The 15,693-nt window shown below is 42.2% G+C and overlaps 1 protein-coding gene across 1 annotated transcript; it reads left to right on the plus strand.

Annotated features, from left to right (window-relative positions):
- The first annotated feature begins 1,624 nt into the window (after window positions 1-1,624).
- On the plus strand, window positions 1,625-15,657 carry MILR1 (mast cell immunoglobulin like receptor 1). The gene is made up of 9 exons (XM_050920708.1): window positions 1,625-1,725; window positions 1,817-1,861; window positions 7,393-7,683; window positions 8,452-8,736; window positions 9,779-9,892; window positions 10,943-11,032; window positions 12,587-12,655; window positions 13,737-13,802; window positions 15,031-15,657. The coding sequence occupies exons 1-9, from the start codon at window positions 1,683-1,685 to the stop codon at window positions 15,147-15,149; spliced, it is 1,122 nt and encodes a 373-aa protein (XP_050776665.1). The 5' UTR covers window positions 1,625-1,682; the 3' UTR covers window positions 15,150-15,657.
- Window positions 15,658-15,693: the final 36 nt, after the last annotated feature.

Consider the following 15,693-nt stretch of genomic DNA (forward strand, 5'->3'; position numbering starts at 1 on the left):
ACATTCATTTAATTCTGATCATCAACAGATGGACACACACACACTTGCCTCAAAGCTTCTAACCATTCTCCTGTTTTAAAATGTATTTGTAAAATCCTAACTTGTTCGTCTTTGCAATAAAATAATCACAGCTGAAAGGTTTTGGGGGCCTGAATGCTACGGTAATGTGCTTGAGAAATCCCCACAAGAGACTTAAGGAATGCTATGTACTAGGTCTCTGTTTACAAATTAGATATGCCCCCAAAATGGAAATAGCCAGAACAAAAACATCTGGTTGTTTTTTTTTAAATTAAGCATCTGGCTGATATCTTTTCTTATATTCATATTTCTTTCCTTAGACTCTACACTTCTGTGATTTTCTTTCTGCTGCATTAGAAAGACAGAAACCTCTTGGCTATAGAGTGAATCTTCCTCAAATGCCATCTCTCTGCACTGTAGCTGTTCAAACAAAATTCTGCTTTGATTTTTAAACATATCATCCATTGAGACCAGCACTAAGGACACCAACTGAAAACTCCCTGCCCTAAGTACAACCACTTTATAGCGTGAGAAATGTAGGTCTGCGTAACACTTCCCAGCTGTCACCAGCCTGGTCACCATAGCCATCCAGAACTTTGGGGGCACAGTGAGGACAGAACCTCAGAATCTCTTGTTCCACAGCCACAGCCCCCTATCACTTGAGCTAAAGGAGAATTTATTTTTTTACACAGGAGTCTAAGGGTGTTATGGTCAGGATTGGGGTCCCTAACTCCCTTAGCCCTTGCTACATGAAAAAGTCTCACTACTACTGTATAACTAAAGATGTGATTTTAAACTGATTTCTTTCACCAGTGCAACCTCCTGAAGAGACACTATTTGTGTTTTAAACCAAATTTATTACAGCTTAGTTTAAATTGATTAGGGATCCATTTAAAATACACTGAAATAGGCCACTCTTAACTGACATAAGATTGTCCACACAGGGGCTTGCACCAGTTTAAAAAGTGATTCATGTCAAACCAGTGCGGCTTTCTTATCTAGACAAGGGCTTAGGCTCCTTTGAAAAGCTGTCATTAAGCTTGACACACAATTAAGCATCTCTCAAGCCATCCAGTAGAGGGCAGTGGCCAACACATCACAAGGACGTCCCCATGTCTTTCCAACAATATTTGTATTTAATCTTTAATGAAAGATGTCCCTGTAACAAGGACTGTCTGATAGGAACTAAACTTATTTCTAACACACCGTTTGGGCTCTGCCTTTACCCTTGGTGCACCATTGTAAACCCTTCCTGCTACTGCAGCTTTCAGGGCAGTTGGTCACTCATTGCAACAGATAATGTTAAAAACTCTTCAGGGCCATGTCTGCCACAATGGCTTCCCTGAAGCCCCGGGTCATCTTCCCCCACTGGTCAGAAAACCCTACTAGAAGCCCCCTAGTAACAATTGTGTTTAAGGACTTAGGTTGTGTTCAGAACCCAGGAATCCTAACACCTAAGGCCTCTGCTCTAACCACTGGAAAATATTACCTCTGCTAGGCAGAATCTGGACTGATTCTAGGAGCACAGAAATGTTTATGCAAATCTTATCAGCAACATCCGTAATTTGAACTTCCTCAAATCTCATCACGTCCCCATCAAAGAGACTTTTACCAGCATAACTACTATTTCCTCTGTTCAGTACGCTCTTCGTTTTTGTAAGAAAATGCATAAACTCATGATCATTCCATTCTTCCTCCTATCCTGCTGTAAGCCATGGATCTGCTATTTATCAACTGCATCTTATTCCAAAGAGGGACCATTGACTAATTTTGCTCAAGTTCTTCTTCTCTGTTTTAGTTCAATCCACTCAGGAGAGTCAAAAATCCAATGAGAAAGATAGCGGTAAGTTTTCATTTTTAATTTTGTTATTTACACGAACCCTTTAGAAAAAAATTCATGTCATTGTTAAACAGAATAATTCCATGTTGTACAATTTTTTCTCCTTGTTCTCTTTAGTCACTCATGGAATGAGACAGTTAAGTGAATTTTTTCCCTTGGTAGATAGACTGTGTGTACATTCAGAAATGTTTAAAGTTTTTAAAACTCCACTAGAATCACAGAACAAAATAACACTGTTTCCCTATTTTATGTACTGTACCTGGCTCTAGAAAGGAAAGCAGCATTGTATAGGAACTAGGATTTGAAATACTGTGATTTACATGGACTGGAGCTCAGCATTATCCTATAGAAAGAGTTTGCAGACTTTTTTCTGCAGTTATGTTTATGATGATTCCATGAAAGAAAACTACATTAACAGAAAGTTGTCAGATACTTAAGAATTCCAAAGTCAGGGTAGGCTAAACTTAAAGCTGCTCCCACAACCATAACTCTGCATATGTATCATTACTATACTGTCCATATTCATTTTCACAAACTATTTCACAACTAATTAAATAATGGATCATGCCCTTTTCCCCTCAGCTTTAGATACACTACTTTCATTGCTATAATGATTCAGCAGAGCTTTTTTGGCTTAGATTTTTTATATCTGTTACCTTCTGTATTCAGGTGTGTGTTTTACTATGATAGTTAGCAGCCATGTACTGATGGCTGAAATGAAAACAGATGGTTCAGCCTTTCCTAGGACATGAGCAGCTAAATATAGTCTGGGACTTCCTCCTCCCACAGAAATGTCCATGTCACCGACAGGAACTTTGGGTGGAGAAGAAGAGCTCTATGAGGATCCCCTTTTGGGGACTTTTCCATGCAGGAACAAACTTTGCCTCATCTCTGCACACCATAAGCAGCTGTTCTTCCCCAGACTCCCAGGGTGGACCTCCAAAGGTTAAGACTCATTGAAGGGCACGAGCCCATTCTCTTCTTTTCCTGACACAAAATCTGAATTTCAGGAAAAGATTTCCTGAGGGTGAACATTATTAAGCTGTGGAAGGGACAGGAGGAAGCCTTGTTGCTTGGAACAGTCCATACTAGTAACTGTAAAATAGGGATCAATCCCGCACTGTCCAGAAGATGGATTTAGCAGATCTTTTCCATCTCTAGATACTCTGCTCTGAGCTTCTTGTCACGCTGAGAAGCTACTCAAAGGGTGTTGTGAGGATCAGTTAATGCGTGTAAAATGCTTTGATAATATTTTGTGCACATTGCTATTTTTACTCCTTCTGAATTTCTACCTTGTACCTAGGAAGGCAGGTGCATAATTCCCCATAAGGAAGAAAAATAGTTTGTAGTCAATAGTCAATCTTCCTCCCATTCCAAAACTATAAGAGACTTCAAGGGGAGCATGAGAAGGAGGCTTTACTCCATAGTAACCTACGTAAAGGGTCTCTACCCACTTTACAAACATTCACTGAGGATTTGATCTTATAAACCTCTGTGTATGAAACTCCATTGAGGACCTAGTGCGTAGAGCCCTTCCAGGCTTGGAGCATAAACCTCACAACAGCCCTGTGCATTAAATTAGCTCTATTAGAGTGAAATGCTCTGTCCAGCACATTTCTTGTCCTTTTTTGGTTGTTAGTAGGTGGGCCTTGTTTGTTCCTGATGAGAGTGTTTGTTGGTATCTGCCGTTTACCACTGATAAGCTGAGTCATTTTGTAGACAGTTCCTTGTTCACCACTAGCAGATGCCTCCTCTGCTTGTCTTGCCAGATTATCAATATAATTCCATTTGTCCACTCTCACAAGGCATTTGACCTCCCGGTGTGCCTGGCTATACTGATTGTGGTATTTGTCCTTTAGCTTCTGGGATTTTATGTCTAAAACTTTTTTCTTCAGGACTCGTCTGGTTTCTATGGCATTCCACGTGCTGGGTGTAAACCACTCCTTCCTTCTCTTCTGCCTGTAGCCTAGACAGGCTTCACTGCTCTGTTTATAAATTGCTGTTACTTTGTCCCACTTCTTGTTGATCTCTTCATCTGCATCAAAGAATTGCTGAACTGGAGACAGAAGATGATTTTGATATCAACACAGCCTGCAGAAGGGTTGGCCCACCCCCACACTCACCAGCAGCGGCAGGAAGCAGAGTGACCAGGCCCCAGCCCGCTCTGCTCTGCCAGCTCCCACCATGTTGCTCCACTTCCTGATGCCACCAGCACTGCTGAGTGCGGGGGCAGGTCTGACTCCTTCCTCCAAGCCCCCTCCCCCAAGTGACAGGGCTGGGAGCATGGAGCAGGCTGAGTCCAGGTTGCTCTGCTTCCCATTGCCACCCTTGAGCGCAGTCCCTGCCCAAGGAGGGGCTGGCCCCACAGGGGAGCGGCTGCTCCCTCCGCAGCAGGGTGCAGGTACTCAGGCTGCACAGGGCACCACCATCGGTAGGGATGGCCCTGCTCCTGTCAAGGATAACTTGAATGCAGAATTGTTAAAGGTAAATCCTAAATGAACAGCGTCTATCCTGGCCCCTCTATTTACATCAGTCTGGGAAGGGAAAAAGTGCCAGATGAATGGACCAGTGGGGTTATAGTGAAGATACCAAAGAAAGGGACTCTCAGTGATTTTAATAACTGGCGTGGTATCACACTTTTACCTGTGCTAAGCAAAGTATTGTGTAAGATCATAGTCCAGTGTATATCAGAGGCAGCTGATAGCATTCTCAGAAAAGAGCAAGCTGGTTTTCAGAAAGGGCATGGATGCACAGACCAGATCTTCACTCTATGAAACATCATAGAACAATGCTTAGAATGGCAATGACAACTCTACATAAATTTCATAGACTTTGAGAAGGCTTTTGATAGCATTCACAGGACCAGCCTATGGCGCATTCTGCGGGCATATGGAATTCCTTTCCATATAATCAATGTCATCAAAAGCTTCTATTTCAACTTTACATGCAGTGTTGTTCATAGTGAGCTCAGTTTTTAAGCCAAAACAGGAGTATGTCAGGGATAAACTTTGCCTCATCTCTGCACACCATAGGTCAGGGGTGTGTCATGTCTGCAATCCTCTTCAACATTGCCATCGACTGGGTAATGCAGCGTACAACAGAAGACATACCAAGAGGCATTAAATGAACACTCTTCTCATCCCTTGAAGACCTGGACTTCATAGATGATGTCACTCTCCTATCATATACCCAACCCTATATACAAGAAAAAACAACTCAACATATTCAGCCAGAAAATTGGACTGAAAATCAACCACAATAAGACAGATATCATGACCTTTAATATTGCCTCACCATCACCAGTACAGATAGAGGATTATATTCTCATCAATGTAGAAACATTCACATACTTGGACAGCACCCTCAGCTATGATGACGGAACAAGCCAGGACATCTGGAACAAAATCAGTAAAGCCAGGAACACCTTCAGGAGCTGAAATACAGTCTAGAAATCATCAAAATACAACATCAAAACCAAACTCAAGATTTATCAGAGCTGTGTACTTTCAACACTACTTTATGGTGCAGAATGCTGCAGAATGAGAAAGTATGACATGTCCAAGCTGTCTTCATTCCATACAACTGCCTCAGAAAAATCCTCTGTATCTTTTGGCCCAGAACAATCTCAAACCAAGATCTATTGACACAGTGCAGCCAAGAGGATCTGAGCACCATTGTTGCCAGAAGGCGTTGGAGATGGATCGGTCATGTGCTTGGGCTGGAAACTGATTCCTTCACCAGAGTAGCAACAAGATGGACACCTGAAGGCGAGCGAAAACGAGGCTGCCTGAAAACAACATGGCAAAGAGCTGTGGAAGCCGAGCTGAAAAACCTGGGGTACAGCTGGGGAACCATTGAAAGACTTGCCAGAAATAGACAGGAATGGAGGAGCTTTGTCACTGCCCAAAATGTCAGAGGCGTAAAAGGAACATCATGATGATGATGATGATGATTAGAGTGAAGTGTCTGGTGAGTGACCACTCAAGGGATGAGCAACATTCTCCACTAGTTTAGTCTTTGAAAGTCAAACCAAATTCCCCTGGAAACCATGAGCACTTAACATGAGCTTGGCTATGGGATGTGGTTCTTAGTGTTAGTTTCACTGGGTGTCCATTTTACAACTGGGGATACACAAAGAATATATATTTCAATGTGGATGCCTGAACTTTATGTAGTCTGCTTATTAGTGGTGCTGAATAACCTTTATTTTTCAAGTCAATGGGAATTTTGGGGAACCGAGCTCTTTTGAAAACCTGGTCTAAAGTGTTTACATTTTTTCATCTGTAATTATAAAAATGCTGCCCAGGAGTACTTTACTTTACCATTATTTCATTTGTCTAATGCCATAGTTACCTGCAAGAAGAAAATTCTCGCCTACGGCTATCTGAAAAAAATTAGTTTATATTTTTGAACTTCTGAAAGATCTGGCACAATGTTGGCCAATTATATTAGATATGTAATTACCACATCCTGGTTGGCTCAGAACATTTATCAGGAAGAAGTTTTGCTGAATTCACTCAGATCACATACTTAGTTGCCGATTTTGTGATTAGCTTGTAAAAAAGCATCAACAGGTTTCTCCCCTCTACCCTCTTTGGGTTCTAACTTCATCAGCTCTTTGGCACACTAGTTTTAAAAACCGTTATCCCAAAGAAATATCTGTGGCCAGGATGGGGGAAGATCTGCAGATATTTCCGATGAAAAATATTCAGAAGTCAGGTAATAATCCATATGATCAATTCATGTTTCAAACATCAACATGTTTTTGCCCGAGAGGCTGTCTTGGTCAACATTTAGCACGAGGGCCAATAAATCTCAGCCATCACTTTTCATAAACTAATGGCTCCAAATCACAAGCATTTGATTGGGCACTGGTAAATCATGCTTCTGTGGCTGGCAGGCTGGGGCCCCCTTCCTTACACCCTGGATAAATCTCTGTATCTCATTCAGCAGGGTCAGCTCAGATAATGCTCAAGTCTTCAGCTGCCGTGGCCTCCCAAGACATGAGGGTCACAACTCCATTCAGAGACAGGTGATCCGGTTAGCATGATGTTTCCTACTCAGACTGCAGGGCCACATCATGCAAGATGCTTTGTACTGACTGGGGTTGAGGATGACTTGAGCCATCATAAGAAACAGGACACCTCCACCCTTAGTCTAGCTCTGGCTGGTAATACTGTGAGTCCCCCTTTCCGCTGTCTAAAGAGGGAATCCACATTCAGTTTTCCACTAACTTTTCACAGACACAAACACATACAGCCCAGTTATGGACACATTACCTATCCATCTCCCCCGGCCAAGGACTGTACTCCCCAGCTGAAATAACAGATAAATTTGGAGCAGGAGGCAGGAAAATATTTGTGTATTGAATCTTGGGTCTTATAGCCATGGAGTCCAATAACTGAGGTTCCATGGAAGACAGGTGTTGCCCCAGCCCTGATGTCCTGGGCATCTAGTTCTCCGCATTTCTCTGCCAGGGGGGTGGAAGTTATTTGTGGATTGTTATTTTACTCAGAAATGTTTTTTTCCCCCAGAGCAACTGTCTAACCCTGAGTTTGGATCTCTCCAAAAGAGCTTGGAGGTAGGAATTGGCCAGAATGTGACCCTGTCCTGTCGATCCACCAGTGGCTCTCTTCCTATCAACTATACATTTTTTAGAGGAAGTCAGAATCTGTGGCCGACTATACTGAAGACGGACAGGAACCCAGCCCTGTTTAACCTAACTATCAGTTCTGCCAGTGATTTGGGGGAATATAAATGCAAAGTTGTAAATGGAATCTCCAACAGTGCAAAATACAGCGAGAGTCTCAACTTTACGTTACTAGGTAGGAGTTTGTGTGTATCCGTGACGTTTTTCCAACATCAGGAAATGAGTGTTCATAATAATCCATCCCAGCTGGCCTGATCCTGTGAGCAGCTGGAGGCACAACCCCATGGCTGTCTGACACATAGCACCATGCAGGACTGGGTACAAGCATTGTGCCATAACCCTCCCAACCCATTAAGAACAGTTTAAAAATTATATTATGCATTAACATGTAAATGCCAAGTCCAGAGAGGGCTCTGGCAGCTGGAACTGCAGTCAGAAGTGGGCCACACAAGCTGCACCCTGCACATGTGTAAGAGACCACCTAGATCTGACCCTATAGTTTTACTGTATAATTGTTCCTGCATATGCACAAAATAGCTTGCAAAGTACAATCCATGACCATCTCAGGATTGTGCTGCCATGTGATTTCCCCCTTCCTTGCTATCAATACCTTCACATTTGAGCAGGAAGGGTTCTAAAACAGAATGCAATTTCTTTCAAAGGGATAGAGCCATATACTTCTCAATCCATTCAGCTTCTAGCAGCAGCAGCCAGCAATCCTGCAAGGCGTTATGGTAGAGAACAGTGTTCTAGAACACAGTGTGCCCCTGTCTAGAACTTGGACCAGATCCACAGCTGATGTGAATCAGCATGATTCTATTGGAATCAATGGAGCTACACTGATCTAGGTCAGCTGAGGAGCTGTTCTCTTGTTTGTAGGTCTCAGTTTTAAATCTCATGTTTGCCTTGTACTTATTTTTGTATTCCACTCGTTACTTTACAGATCCAGTGTCCAAACCAGTGCTGAGCACGACTACTTCCCAAGTGAGGATAGGCCAGAATGTGACACTGTCTTGTCACTCAGAAAACGGCTCTTCTCCCATCAACTATGTTTTTTTTAAAGGAAGGAAGACTATGTCATCCAAAATATCTATGCAAGGGAAGGCTGCAGCTGTGTTAAATGTAACTATCAATTCTTCCAGTGACTTGAGTGACTATAAATGCAAAGCTGAAAATAATATCCCCAATAACACAAAATATAGCAACAGTCTCAACTTTACGCTAGCAGGTATGTGTTTGTCCTACCTATTACTAATAGCATCTGATGAGCTTTTAATGATCTTTGCCTGTCCATGTAAACTGGGGTAGCAGATGCCACATAGCATCTTAGGGCACAGAAGGTTAGAGAGCTGTACATTCACACCCTGGCTTGCTGTGAATAAGCCCCCTCCACAGTTTCCCCCCCCAAGATTTTACTCTTTAGGTGCATGGATTTAACAAAAGAAACAAATCCAGAGCTTTTCATTTAAACACAGCCCAACCCAGCCTGTAAACCAGCACTCTAAGAACAGGGCATGAAGGGACACTACCAAGGAGTTACTTTTATATAGGCTTGGCAGAATTAGATCTATATGCATGTATGTGTATATATAATTTCAATAGATAATATCCATGTTTATTTTTAAGGATCTTTATTTATTTAAAATGTTCAGTTGTGTGGAGTTATGGGAGGGGGCTAAACAACGGCTGTGCCAGACAATTATTTAATTACAATAGACATTGAGATATAAAAAACTAAAGCTTTACAAATGTTAAAATACAAATCACCACCACACATCAAAATATGCAAAGCAAATATCCTCAAATTAAACTCGAACAGCATTTTTCTTACTTTGCCTATCTGTAAATTTCAATCATCATCGATGGAAATATTTTTTCATTGGTTTGTGTTTGATGAAACTCATGTTACCAACATTGACTGATAAAAATCTAATCCTTCCAAGACCTGCCTTTATAGCCTTCCCTGGCTTTTCTCTGAGTTCATCCTGTACACCTGCAGGACATCTTAGCCTAAAGCTAAATCCCTAGCTCCTGTGGCAGGATTGTGCCCAGATACTTCCCCCTCTGCATCTGTAGGTTTTCAGCATGGCACCAGTTCTTTTCCTCTCTAGGCTCAGGTGAGGACCTTAGGATGTTATTAACAACTGCTACTCCACTTCTCCAAACTAATAGAAAAGGCTGGGCTTTCATTTTAATAGAAAGATAAGTACTTGTAACATCTTGCCATGCCTGTTCTTGCTCTGTACAAACACTCTTTCTCCTGTTGACAGAAGAGGATGGCCTTTCCTATCCCCTCTCCATTTCTCTTGTGCTACTGTTTCTGCTGGTGGTGATAGCAACTGCCCTGCTGGTCCCGTTTCTGATCCTGCCTTGGCGTAAAGCAAGTGAGTTTTTTTGCTTCTCCATATTTTCATTGTAAAATAGTGCTTCAGGCCCTTATTACACTCTGTGTCCTTGGAAATGGAAGGCTTAGTTTCCTGTCTGCACATCACACACTAAGGCCTTCCCATTTCTTAGCAGCTGGTCTCAGTACTCCCAATGATGCCTCTGGTCCAGATGGTGTCTCCTGGCCAGCTCCCATTAAACTGGAGGGGATGGCCCAATAATATAAGCTTCAGGATGGTAACATCAAAATTCCCAGGAACTGCTGAGTTAAATCCAGTTAGGGTTAACTTATTTCTTCACCTTTTTGAGGTAGATACTGTACTGGGATCTTTAGGAGGAGCCTTTAGAAAAACAATATCCAATCTCTTCTGAGTGAATGCAGACCTGGTGGCACTTTTCTTAAGAGAAGTTTGCCCTTGGGTAAAACGCTCTCCTCATTCTAGTGGGCTGACTCCTTTTTGCTAGAAGAGGCCACATTTCAGTGAGACCATACATATATAAATACAGGGTGGATATAAATGCAAGGTAATAAGACCAAAGAGGCACCATTCTCCATCTTTTGATTGACACCAAATCTATCCTCAAAGCTAGTATCTCTCTTCATACCAAAGCAAGGTGGTTTCAGGCTACATTTTAGGTCCCAAAGGCAAAAAGTTACACGTGCTTATCTTCGTGCACATGAGTATTTTTGCTGAGGTCAATGGGACTGCTCACATGCCGTAAGTTACTCATGTCCACAACTGTTTACAGAATCAGGGCCTTGGCGACCAAAATGAAAGAAGGAAAGCAGTCTCTTTTTGCAAGGACCCCATGATATATCACCAATACCTGCTGCCTTTGGGAGCAATTTCCTCTTCCCCTACCACCATGTGAAGTAAAGATGCAGTGAGGCATGAGTGGTAGAATGATGTTCATCAGGACTATAACATTGTTTAAAATTTCTAACACCACCCTCCCCCCCCCCGCAAAAATCACAGGACATACATTTTTGGAGCAGTTGATATTTTTATCACTTGAATAATTACGTTTGTTTTCTTTACATCTTGCAGGAAAACTGAAGTCAACAGGCTCCTCAACTGATTTTGTTTCAACGGACAAGGCAACAGGATCTGAAAACTATGTAACATACACTGAGATTGGTAAATTCCAAACTGCTCTTTCTTTAGTCGTGGGACTCACGTGCAGGACATGATTAACTAGTCCTAGATAAAGTTTATGGATGATGCCTTTTGGTCTCAAATGGGGAAGATGGGTGATCACTACACACAAGTTACTGACCCAACAGAACTCCCACTGACGTTAACTGGAAGTTGCTCAGCATCTCTCAGGATCAGGCCCTATATGTGCATCTCTTGCCAGCCGAAGAGCCAAATTGCAGCCTGGGGAATGACATTCATTAGAAAAATCCTCAGAACCTTATCTGAACTATCCCTCAGGTCCAATCAGGACAGAACTAAAAGGAAAGTTCATGTTTCGGTGTCTGTGGAGGTATTGGTAAGGGAGTGACAACCACAAAGCAAAGAGAAAATGAAATACTAGTAAGTAAAGCACAGAGCCTAGATTTACACAATAGCCCCTTGCTAAAGGGCACGAAAAGGATTTCTGGGTTGCCAGCAAAAGTGAAAAACAATTGCACAGCTTCTGCATTTTGATTTGTATTCTTCAGCATGTATTTCAGTTCTTCACTCTCAAGCGTTGCTCAACTCTGTAGAGATTCAGAACCACTTTCCCCCAAAATGGAGCCGCAAAATAACTGGGCAACAGCTGACACAGTGTCTCCATGTTGTGTTATAACTAAGGATAAATTTTGTCACAGACATCACAGATTCCATGACTTTAACAGACCTCTGTGACTTCACGGCTAGAGCAGCTGTCATCCTCCTCTGCTGCAGTGAGGCTAGACCAGTGGCAGTCAGCCCCAGCCATAGGAGCAGTGGCAGGACCGGAGTGGCAATAGCTAGCAGCCAGGCCCCAGGTCTGGTGGTCAGCCCCCAGGGCTGGATTGGCGGCCAGGGGTGGCGGTCAGTCCTGGGGGCCGGAGCGGTGGCCAGCTCCCAGAGCTGGAGCCGCAGATGGCTGTCAGCCCATAATGGTAGGGCTCATACTGTAAGTTTCCCTACCCCCTGCTATTTTTAGTAAAAGACCAGGTCAGGGGCTTCTGTGAATTTTAGTTTATTGCCCGTGACCTACTAAAAATACCCATGACCAAACTTATAATGTTAGTTATAACATTGTGTTGTCAGTGTGGACTAACATACCCCCTAATAAAAACATTGCAGGACAAATACCATGCCGAAAGCTGTGTCATATCACCCCCACCTCACTTGGAGGCTGGGAAAAAGGGAGGATATCTCCCTATCTTCACAACTCATTTCTAGCTACTGGAATGAAGATGGGAAAATGGGTGTTTTTCCTCTTTCTACCTCCACCTGTCTGCTTGGAGGAATGGGGATGTATTCTGGCTGCTCTGCTCCATTAGCTGTGCTCTCCCTGCAGTTTTTCACATCAGGTGGAGAGTCCTCAGCTTGCACTGTCCAAGCGTATGTAGAGGGAGAACAAATGCAGACTCTGTGAGAGGCACATGTAGGTCTTATACCACAGGCTGAGTCTCAGTGCTTTCACAAGCTTAAATTCACCAAGCTGTAATCTCCTGCAACTGAACCTTGAACTCTTTGTCACTTGTTTCCATCCAGAGTATGCTAAATCTGAAGAAGTGGAGTACGCCAACATACTGATTAGAAAAGAGGAGGAACATAGGAAAGGTAAAAGGCTTAGATTGTGACCATGGGCAAAATGAAGCATTCACATTTTCAAGTTCATACGACTAATATTCTGGAAATGGAATACAAACTGATTTAAGCACAAGTGTGTGTATCCCAAACACAGCTGTGGATTAATGACAAAACTACCTCATGCATTTTGGAGTTCACTGTGCATTGATAGCAGAGTCAAATGTTCACTTGCAGTAGGGCCTGACAACTGCCTAGTCTCACTCTTTATAAACCACTTTCACTGCATGCTCCCTCTTTCCAGAGATTAAGCACAACTCCCTGTGGAGATAGATCCCTTGTGGTTAGCATTCAAAGGGCATTTGAAGACGAGAAGAGTGCAACCAGAATTCATTGCAGGCAGACACTAAAATACACTCCCATTTTGCCTTCAAGTGTTAGCTACCAGCATCTAGATTAATGGGTTAGAGCTACAAGGTAGGTTGTTTATTTAAAGGGAGAATGGGTGTTTCTATTGGTTTGAGCAACGGACTGGTTAACAGGAACTCCCATGAACTAATCCTGTGGTTAACACTGACTCACTGTATGACCAGTGACTACTTGAGTTCTTTGACAATTTATCATCTTTAAAATAGGAATAATACTTTCCCACCTTGTGGATGTTATGAATTCCCACACAAAAATCTTCGTTAAGGTGAAACTAAGATTCAGAGAACATACAAATAACTTAAGGGTAAAAATCTTTACAAGAACACAATATCTAATTTGAATCAACCCCCTCCCCCAATCAGGAATTAAGATTAAATATGAAAATCACAGTGTTGGGAGGGTGAAGTGGCCACCCCCCAAAAAAAACAAACAACCAGCTTTATTTTATTAAGTGGTCTGTGGAATAAATAGTTAAGACTGCCTGCTACAGAGATAAACTACTCACTCCAGTTAGAATCCTTGACCTGAAAAGAACTACCAAGAACCTTCTGGGATCCCAAATGCAACAGCTTAATTCTGAAACTGTCCTATTTGTGTCATTAGTTATTGAGCTACAAGAGGTATGTTTAAATATAGCTTGATTACTGTGAACATTTAAAAAATTAGTGTCTATTCTGACTTTTAGTGAACATGAGGGCAGATACTACAGTTGTCTACTCTGAAGTCATCGTAAGAGATGAAACACAACAAGGTAAGTTTCCTCTCTGATTTACATGAGAATTATATAAAATATATTTTTTAAAGAGAACCTCTGCCCCAGTACATTTTGCTAGCACCACTGTGCTTGTATGGAAAGCACATAAGCAAACATTTAGATGCTAGTTTCCCCATCCTACTTATTTTGTAGTCAGAAGCAGATGTTAATCTCCTCCCCTGCTAATATTAAAGAATGGGTTCCTCTTCCTGACTTTTAGAGACTCCAGTTTGATCAAGACAGAAAAACAAAACATGTTAGAAAAAGAAGTTAATTGATGCCCAGATTTCTGATTCCTTTACTCGTGCACAGTATCTTACTCCACAAGTAATGCCACTGTAACTAATGGGACTAGTTGTTAAAAAAGGTACTACTAACATGGTGGTGCAACTTGACTCTCCACTGGCATTACTCTTTTGATGTTTCAGCAGGAAGGAGTAAGCTAACAGTTAGCTAACATGGTCCAGCTATAAGGCTCTCACACAGAGAGCTTTGCTCCTGTGCTTGTCAGGAATTTCAGGAAATAAAACAGGATTTTAAATAAGCAGAGAATAAAAAGGCCTTCTTCAGCCACAGTTATCTTAAAAATCTGTCCCAGTAACTGCTTGCTTGGCAAGCTGTCTCCCTAAAGGAGCCATTGTTTGCCTTGCCAACTACTGCTACCTGCCAGGGAGCAGCTTCCCAGGACTCCAGAGTACAACCTTTTTACTTGAGCAGGACTCCTGGCTGGCATTGCCCCCGTCTTTTCCATTTTTGGGAGTGGGACTTAACATGACCCCCCGACACTGGAAGAGTTGACTATTTCCCTGCCACAGCCATTTCAACTCAGACCTATCCATCTGGGTCCCAGCTAGAATACTTAGGGGTATAAGACCAGTAAATTACCCACTCCATATTGCTTCCTCACTTATTCTATAGTAAACAGTTTTTTCCTATCTACATTAATAGATTACTTGAAATAAAATATTTACAGCTTAGTTCTTCAAATTGTTCTGGTATCCTTGAAAGGCAGAAGAAGTGCCTAATAATGTTATATTCAAGTCAGAAATGACAGCAGTCTAAAGACTGAACTGGAAAACAGAGGTCACGTAGAGAAACACACTCAGCTCCTAACAAAACACTGCTTTCTCTAAAAGCAATGCATCCAATGACTTTGCTTTTCAATCGACATTTTCCACATTTAAGCTTTTGAAAGTCTCAACTCCCATTTATCTTCCCATTATAGCAGAGACTGGCATTTGTCACCATATATCAGCAGCATGTGCATTAGCTAGACTCTCAACCAAGGAAAACTTATCCAACTTACTGAAAATATCCTTTCTTCCAGGAGACAAAATCCTCTAGGACACATCTTTGAGCCTGCACTGCAGAAAGAGGCAAACCCAGCTCTGTCCATCAAGGGTAAAGCAGGGCTAATAATGCACATCTGAAGAGTTTACCAATTCGAGAACTTCTACAGCCAGGAAAACTTTTATCAAACTAGCAGGCTCTGCAACTGAGCAGGATTATCCCTGCCTTACCTGTGGTGGATAGATATGGTTTTACCTCTTTCTGCAGTGCAGTCTGGAAGAGGTGTCCTGAGCCTGCCATTTGAAATAAGGGTAAGTTTTCCTGGCTGTGAAAGTTCTCCAATTGGTAAGCTTTCCAGATGAGCATTATTAGCCCTGCTCGACCCATGATGGACAGACCTGGGTTTGCCTCTTTCAGCAGTGCAGGCTGGAAGATCTTCATAAAGGATTTGGATTTGATAGAGAATGAATGCATCAGAAAGCTTTATCAACATCAGTTTTGGAGGATGTCACGGGTACTTCCCCACTCACATAAATAAGAATGAATGGTATCTCGCAACAGAGTAGGGTATTGTGACTCAGAATTCCTGGCTTGTACT

This window comes from Gopherus flavomarginatus, chromosome 12 (genome assembly GCF_025201925.1).
Source record: "Gopherus flavomarginatus isolate rGopFla2 chromosome 12, rGopFla2.mat.asm, whole genome shotgun sequence".
In the NCBI taxonomy this organism is placed as follows: domain Eukaryota; kingdom Metazoa; phylum Chordata; order Testudines; family Testudinidae; genus Gopherus; species Gopherus flavomarginatus.